Raw genomic sequence first — 8,809 nt, forward strand, 5'->3', positions numbered from 1 at the left:
TAAACCCCAGACAATATACTGTGATCTCACAAGTGACAAGGGATACAGGATGGGTTCTCAGAATGTTCAAGGAACAAGGACTTGAGATGACCTGTCTCAAAGATATTTCTCTTTGAAAACAGAATTATTTGCTTCATTCAAACAAAATATTTTTTCCCCCAAAAGGCACGAAACAAATGGGATTTCCCAAGTCTAATGACAGATTGCTGACAGGAAAAGGAAACATCATAATGTAGTAAAAGAGGATTTAGGGAATATGTGCATGCCTGAAGTGAGAAATGGAACTGATGTTCCATGTCTGCATCAGTCTTCTCTGTGTGGATCAGCCTTGAACACTCTCTAGTAATGTCTTTCAGATCCTGAGACTTCAGCACGATGTCTTACCAACAGCAGCAGTGCAAGCAGCCCTGCCAGCCTCCTCCTGTGTGCCCACCCTCCCCACAGTGCCCAGAGCCTTGTCCTCCCCCACAGTGCCCAGAGCCTTGTCCTCCCCCACAGTGCCCAGAGCCTTGTCTTCCCCCACAGTGCCCAGAGCCATGCCTCCCTCAGCAATGCCAGCAGAAATGCCCTCCTGTGCAACCTCCTCCACTGTGCCAGCAGAAGTGCCCACCTAAGAGCAAGTGATTGCTTCAGTAGTCATCAGGACCAAGAGAAGGAAATCCATCTCTCCCACTTCCATAGAAATACTTCCTTCTTCACTTCAAATCCTGTCACAGTTGCAGAAGAATCTCCTCCACACTTCACCCTCAGGTGGCTTTGATACACCATGATAGGGAAGGCATTCACCTGATGTTGTTCTGCTTCTGCCATCAATGGGCTGCTGAGAGTGATCCTTCCTCAATGGTTCAGTGTCCCAGATGTAAAGAGCAGCAGCTTTCTACCTTGTGCACTGGGAGGATGTTTTCTAAAACTGTCAGACACCTTGACTGGGTTGTTTCTACTGTGGTTCATTTCCTAAATAAAGTACAATCTGACTGATAGTATTTATGACTTCTTTCTTCCCTAATATTCATCCTGTTATCTTTCTAACATGCTCGTTTCCCTTTGTTTTTATTCTTTGATTCCCAGGTCATTCTGCTATAATCAGGTTTAAAATGAGTTTTGGGTCATAACAAAGATTACTGAGTGTTTGCTTGATGAACATATTTTTCTGCATAATTGCAACTTATCCTTTAGCAGATGCTAACTTAAGAAGATGTGATTGATATTCAGATATATGTGCACCACTTATGGCATATTTTCCCCCTTAATATCCATGTATTTTGCTCTTACGTGTCCCTTTCTTTTGGCATAATAGTTACACATCTGCATCAACCTATCCTTGGTATGTTTTTTCCTTCAATATTTGGGACATTCTTGTCAACCTTTTATTTAATAGGGTATTTTTCGATACATGATGATACAGTTTCAGGTGTTTGTGTGAAATGGACATAGTGTATTTGTTCTTTATGACATATTATTACTTCAGTAAGCAAGTGCCTCATTTTTAAGTTGTTAGCAGATTCTTTTTTTATCTTAAATTTTCAATTTGTATTACATATCAACCTTAGATCCCCCTCCATTCCAGCCTCCCACTCCACTCCACTTCCTTCCAACTCCACCCCTTATCCATTCTTCAGAATGTGCAAGTCCTATCTTGGGTAGTTCAGAAAGCATGATACATCACGTTTAAGCTAGACAAAGCCCCTCTCCACTGCATCAAGCCTGCCTGAGCAAGGCACCCCACCACAGGGAATGTACTCTAAAAAGCCAGCTCATGTACTAAAGAGATCCTGTCCCACTGCCAGGAGCCTTACAAACAGACTAAGCCACACAGATGTCACCCACATGCAAAGTGCCTAGCTCAGACCCATGTAGGCTCCCCAAATGTAAGTTCAGAGTCCATGAGCTCCCAGGAGCTTGGATCAGCTCTCTCTGTGGATTTTCCCATCATGATCCTGACCTACTTGTCTCATATAATCTCCTCCCTCTCTTTTATGGGACTGTCTGAGCTCAGCCCTGTGATTAGCTGTGGATTTATGCATCTCTTTCTCTCAGTTACTGGATGAAGGTTCTATGATGACAATTTGGGTAATCACCAATCTGATTATAGGAGAAGTTCAGTTCAGGCATCATGTCCACTATTTCTAGTAGTCTTAGCTGGAATCATCCTTATGGATTCCTGGAAATTTTCATAGCACTAGGTTTCTTCCCAACCCCACAATAGCTCTTCCATCAAGACATCTTTTTCATACACTGGTTAGCAGCTACACTGATTATTTAACTTGTATTATGGACTAGTCTGAAATATAGATGGATGTGCAGGCATCTCTATTGTATGCTCTGTCTGACTTCTTTTCTTTTGATACCAAATGATGCTGCTGGATCACATAATAGTTCTGCATTAGTGTTATTTCTTTGGAGGAAACTCCACACTGATTTCCATATTCTACTCTCCCATAGTCTGACAGTTTCTGTTCTTTTCCTCCACTCCTCTTCCAGGATTTGTTGCTATTATTTTGAGGGTACTCATTCTTACATGGGTAAAATGGTCTTCTGGTGTAGGTTTGGTTTTCAGTTCTCTAACAGCTAAAGATGTTGAACATTTTCTTATTACTGTTACTTGTGGAAACTTATAAGTATACAAAAGTCTTTCCTTTGATCATAATTAAAATTATGTACGTCATTTGATTGGCACAATCTGAGCCACCTAATTAGCACTAAGGCAGTAATAGGCTTAAAAGCTGCTGATCTATATCATTTCCACTACCCTCACTATCAATCCCAGTTTCATCAGCAACATCTTCAACATCATCACAGTTACCACCCTCAGTATCACAGTTGGTACAAGCTATCACACCAGCTATCTCTGCCTACCTTCACTATCATTGCTACCCTTGCCTTTCCTTCTCTTTCCACCCAGCCTTGATTAATTTCTTTTTGCTTCTCCTTGCCTCCATCATTTCTATTTTGTGTAATCCAACTACTCTAGAGAATAGGGCCTACCCTGATCAATATAAGAAAGATCACATCTTATAAAAACGGACACTTCTTCCTTCAAAAGATATCAACTGCCCATAGTTCCTCACCTGGTGGTGTGATTTCACATATACATGTGCTTGTATGATGAGCTTTGGTCTGGCTTAGGCTTTGTGAATGCTTTGTGAATAGTTATGTTTTCAAATGTTTAGTGGCCTGTTTATGTGAACAAACAGTTTCTACCTCTTCTATGAGGTAATGCTAAGTACATAGCAGTCTTATATTCTTTGTAATACTTATTAGTTGTGAGTTTCTATGTTAAATATCAATGGTAATGAGAAGATTTTCAGATGAGGAATGAGAGTATGTTGATTTAGTAATGTCACTACAATTTCCGGGTTGATTTTATTCATTTATTAGAATAATAGTATTGATTGGATTATCTTTCAGAGCATATATCCTATCTAGCTACAGATTCTCTCTTTTTATTAATGCTAGGAATTCACTTTGTCTCATGGACAAGAACCTAAATCCCAACAGAAAGTGGTTGGTGACTCCCATACATTTGTGCCACTATCATGCCAGTGGGCATAACTTGTCAAGCCAGGCTTTGATATAGTTTGCAAAGCTCAGAACTTGTTAAGACTGGTGAGTACTTTTCCTCTTCAGCAGTACATAGCACCTTCCTGTACCATGAGTACTGACCAGTATGGACAAAGTGTCTGGGTTTATACCTCCTAGATTTGTCCATGTTCTCTTACTTAAGCATTGATGGCTACAGAAATAGGGGTTTATCCTCAAGTTTATGATGGAAGACAACTCATGTGAAATAGTCTGTAATGTAGTGAAATTAGTGGATGGGGCCCCACTAGCTATCAACTAAATAGAGGTGAGGTATTATTTCTACTGAAGTTTGCATGTGTTATGGTGAGTTATCTACTTGAGGTATTGCTCCCCCATAGAGTTTTAAGATTACTCTAATAATTAAACATTTAGTATTTGATTATATTTTAGTAAGCCTTTAGAGTAGTAGATTTCCCTATGGCTCTTTCAAAAGGTTTTAAATATTAATAATCTTTCTCTATACGCCTAGATCTATCCTGTCTTCACCACAATGTAAGTCTTCACTTTACATTATTTCTTTTAATCCTTTGTAACCCGCTGCTGTATGGGCAACATTCAGAAGAAGAACCTCAGGTTTAATTGACTGTGTTTTAATTTGGCATCTCATGTCAGTAGGCAATTACAATTTTGCATAGCAGAAGCATGTACATTATCTAAGATGATTCTTCAAGTATGATATGCAAATATAGAGAGTAGTAAGTCTCCTACTGACCTGGCACTATGGTATGTGTGCTAATCTTTATGAGTCATCTTCTGGTGGTGTGTTTCTTGTTTCCTGGCCCTTGGTGTAGAACTTATGATTCTTTCCCTTTAGTGAGATGGACAACGGCATTCTCAGCTAAATCTTTCCTTATTCAAAGGTATTTCCTGTCACAGAAAGTTGATGTGCTACATTGAGGTTCAGTACCAGAGTGCTTCCCAGAGCAGAGAGACTGGATAATGCCTTTGTTACATTTTCCTTATTTTATTGTCTCTCCTCCAATTATAAAGCAAGTTTTTAGAATAAAAGAGAATATAATTTTCCTTTAGTTACTCTTCTGTTCTCTTCCATAGGAGGTTCTAGATTCTTGAATTCTCCTGAGTTTTGTTTTATACCCTAGTCAAGTTCCTGGAATGTCACATGTGATAACAATTGCAGTAGTTTTGGTCACTGCTGAGAGATTTTGGCACTTTAGAACTTAAAGTTCAGACTTCCTGTATTGAAGATGATATTTTATTCAAGTACCATTACTCTTTTCTTCTAAGAAAGTTGTTTTCTCACAGTAAATATGAAGAAAAAATGATGATTATGATCGTTAATGAAACAAAAGATGACATGGAATGAACATTCAGGGAATCTTTAGGAAGATGGGTTGAGGAATAGTTCTGATGTTTCATAAACTTGAGATTCTTGCTCTTTGGAGAATAGCCTCTTTTGAGGACTGTCATGTAGTGTCTTTCAGATCCTGAAATTTTAGCATGATATCTTACCAATAGCAGTAGTGCTAGCTTCCCTGCCAGCCTCCCCCTATGTGTCCAACCCCAAAGTGACCAGAGTCTTGCCTACCCTCAATGTGTTCTGAGACTTGTTTTTCTCCAAAGTGCCTAGAGCACTGGACTCCCTCAAAATGTTGTTGAGTAAATCAAGAATTACGATACAACCATTTTTTTGATTTATTCTGTCAATTTCCTTACAGCAATGTATCATTGACATTAGAAAGGTGTGTGTGTGTGTGTGTGTGTGTGTGTGTGTGTGTGTGTATGTGTGTGTGTATGGCAAATAAAAATGGAAGACTGATGCTCTATCTGTGAGTCTGCCTCTCTCTCTGTGTGTATATGAGAATGTGTGTGTGTGTGTGTGTATGTGCAAGAATAAGTTATATGTGCTGTATATTAAGTATGCACTATACTATGTGTTTTGGAAGTTCTCATAGAAACTCCAGTTGGGATGTACCACAGTCACAGATGGTCTCCACACAAGAGAAGTGTGGGAGATCTAGTCACCTAAGCAAGAACATGTTTAGCACAGGTTTGATTTTAGTTCCTCTTCAATCAAGATAAACAGTCTTATGGTCATCTTCAGGAGAGTCTAAATACACACCCTAATATATTGTTTGAGATAGCAGTCCTGAAGAGGGTCAGGATAAAGCCCAAGCCCATCAGTCTCCAATATGAGCAGTACATTTGGTATTCATTGATACAAAATAGAAACCTATGCAGGCAACATGACCTGTCTCCAGACCCAAGACTGACCGTGATGAATCTGAAGCCACTGATAACGTCCCCTGTAATACTTTACTTCTTTTAGCACACAGTAAAAACCTACCTAGAAACCAGGAATATATATGCCCCAATATGCCAAAGAGTTTCAGTGAGCTGAAGCAGAACAAACAGTGCACAAGAGAGTTGTAATAGAGAAAAGAAACATTGTCTTCAGTGAAGAAAGAGAACTCAGACAACCAGGGAGTTTTTACTGAAACTGAAAAGACAGAAGGGCCCACTGAGTCACAGCAATGTACAGTGACGATGTCCAGGAAGAGGACATTTCCTAATTTTTAGAGTCCCAGTCAAGCCAGTCTTGGATTTGCATTTTTGTTGGGAAATTCTTGGATCTGCCCACTGTCATTCAGCTCTACTTCCACTGGGCTGGGCAGCCAGTCTTATAAAGAGGTCCTTGCTTCTACGACTGCAGCCTCCTGGTACTGAATTCTTAGACACCTTTGGAAAACCTGGTGAGTATCATTTCTTGAGTTGGTCTGTCTTTACGGACTTCTTATGTGATGCAGTCAGTTTTGAGGGAGCAAGTATGAAGAGTCCAGTTGTGATCATGTGGCTAATAGCCTCAACTTAGCAGTCAGAAATCTAGGTGTGGAAACAATGGTCCACTGTGATACATAGATTTCTTTTTATCTGGTATGCAGTTGAAACAGTTTAATTCTTCTTCATATGCATCTTGATGTTCTTTTAAGTATCTATACCTTAGTAGGCATTAGAACCTGGGAATTTTCTGAGCTGTCCTCTACTCTAAACACGCAGACAACCTACTAGGATGTCACAAGTGATGAGACGCAGGGATGGGCTCTCAGATTGTTCAGGGAATGAGGACTTGAGATGACCTGTCTCACAGGTATTTCTCTTTGTTACAGTCTTATATGTTACATTCAAACAAAATATTTTCTTCCCCCCAAAAGGCATAAAACAAAGGTGATTTCTCAAGGCTAGTGACCCAGGTTGCTGACAGAGAAGGGAAAAGCCAGGCTGCCCTAAAAGAGGAGTTGGGGGAATATGTGCATGCCTGGAGTGAGAAATGGATCTGATGTTCCATGTCTGCATCAGTCTTCTCTGTGTGGATCAGCCTTGAACACTCTCTTGTAATGTCTTTCAGATCCTGAGACTTCAGCACGATGTCTTACCAACAGCAGCAGTGCAAGCAGCCCTGCCAGCCTCCTCCTGTGTGTCCTCCCCCAAAGTGCCCAGAGCCTTGTCCTCCCTTGCAGTGCCAAGAGCCTTGTCCTCCCCCACAGTGACCAGAGCCTTGTCTTCCTCCACAGTGCCCAGAGCCTTGTCCTCCTCCACAGTGTTCAGAGCCTTGTCCTCCCCCACAGTGCCCAGAGCCTTGTCCTCCTCCACAGTGCCCAGAGCCTTGTCCTCCTCCACAGTGCCCAGAGCCTTGTCCTCCCCCACAGTGCCCAGAGCCTTGTCCTCCCCCGAAGTGCCCAGAGCCTTGTCCTCCCCCACAGTGCCCAGAGCCATACCTCCCTCAGCCATGCCAGCAGAAATGCCCTCCTGTGCAACCTCCTCCACTGTGCCAACAGAAGTGTCCATTTAAGAGCAAGTGAATGCTTCAACAGTCATCAAGACCAAGAGAAGAGATGGAAATCTACCTCTCATATTTATACAGAAACACTTTCATCTTCTCTTCAAAGCCTGTCATGGATGCAGAAGATTATCCACACTTCACCCACCATGTGTCTGCTGTGCACCCTGAAAGGAAAGGCACTTCCCTGAGCTTGTTCTGCTTCTCCTGTCGAGGGGCTGCTGAGAATGACCCTTCCTCACTGGTTCAGTGTCCCAGATGATCAGAGTGAAGAGCAACAGCTTTCCACCCTGTACACTCAGATGGTGTGTGTAAAACTGTCAATCTCCTTGGTTGGGTTGTTTTCACTGTGGTTTCATTCCTGAATAAAATGCAGTCTGGTTGATAATAATCATGACTCCTTTTTTTCCCCCAAAAATTCACTCTATTATCTTCCTGATATGCTCCTTTTCCTTATTTTTATTCTTTGATCTCAAGACAATTTTTCTGTAATCAGGTTTCAACTGAATTTTGGGTCATAAGAATGATTATTTGGTGTTCTTTTGAAAAACACATTATTTCATTGTGTATGACTACAAACTCTCCTTTAGCACATGCTAACTTTAAATTTGTCAGATATTCATGTACAATTTACAGCATAGATCCTCACTTAACAATCATGTAATTTGCTCTCACTCATCCTCTTCATCTGACATAATATAGGATAATAGACCTATCCTTGTCATGCTTTTCTCCTTCAATATCTGAAACATCCATGCCAACCCTGTATTTATTATTCTTAGCATCATGCTATGTAATTTCAGTCTGAAAAGGACATGAAATCATTGTCCTTATGACTGATTATAACTTTAGTAACACAAGTTTCACATTTCCTTAACCCATTAGTTCACTAGTGATCAGCTAGAGGGACTAAGTATAAACTATTTAAAATTCTTTAATATTAGGAGTAGTTCTGAAATATAGATGGTAATGAAGGAATATCTATGACTTCCTTTTAGTTGAACACATGTGATGCTGCTGAATTATATGATAATTCTGCTTTAGTGATTAGTCTTTGGAGGAAACTCCACACTGATTTCAATGTTTGATATGTTACTCTACTGTCTCACAGTCTGACAGTTTCTGTTCTTTTCCTCCACTCCTCTGCCAGAACTTGTTGCTATTAATTTGATGGCACTCATTCTTTCTTTTCCTCAGAGTTCAAGTTTAATAGATATTAAAAAAAAAAGAACAGGTTGATTTCTGCGACAGGTATATCAGACAGTATACCCATAACACAGCTCAGGCTGTTCCTAATAGTGGAAAAAAGGCTTACGCCCAGCACAGTAGGAAACCCATGTCTTGGATCCACATTTTGTTTTGTGTTTAAGCATGAGTAGAGTATAAGAGATTTTCTTCTGTACAGCCTGGCATAAAAATGGCCCTGAGTGC

General features: G+C 40.5%; 1 protein-coding gene across 1 annotated transcript; it reads left to right on the forward strand.

The window, feature by feature from the left end:
- Positions 1–375: 375 nt before the first annotated feature.
- On the forward strand, positions 376–624 carry LOC127232934 (small proline-rich protein 2G). The gene has a single exon (XM_051199257.1). It carries the CDS (start codon positions 376–378, stop codon positions 622–624), a length of 249 nt encoding a protein of 82 aa, XP_051055214.1.
- The last annotated feature ends 8,185 nt before the right edge of the window (positions 625–8,809 follow it).

This window comes from Phodopus roborovskii, unplaced genomic scaffold (genome assembly GCF_943737965.1).
Source record: "Phodopus roborovskii unplaced genomic scaffold, PHOROB, whole genome shotgun sequence".
Taxonomy (NCBI): domain Eukaryota; kingdom Metazoa; phylum Chordata; class Mammalia; order Rodentia; family Cricetidae; genus Phodopus; species Phodopus roborovskii.

Bases quoted from the DNA above. Each gene is read 5' to 3' on its own strand.
- LOC127232934 (XM_051199257.1), top strand. From the start codon at position 376: ATGTCTTACCAACAGCAGCAGTGCAAGCAGCCCTGCCAGCCTCCTCCT.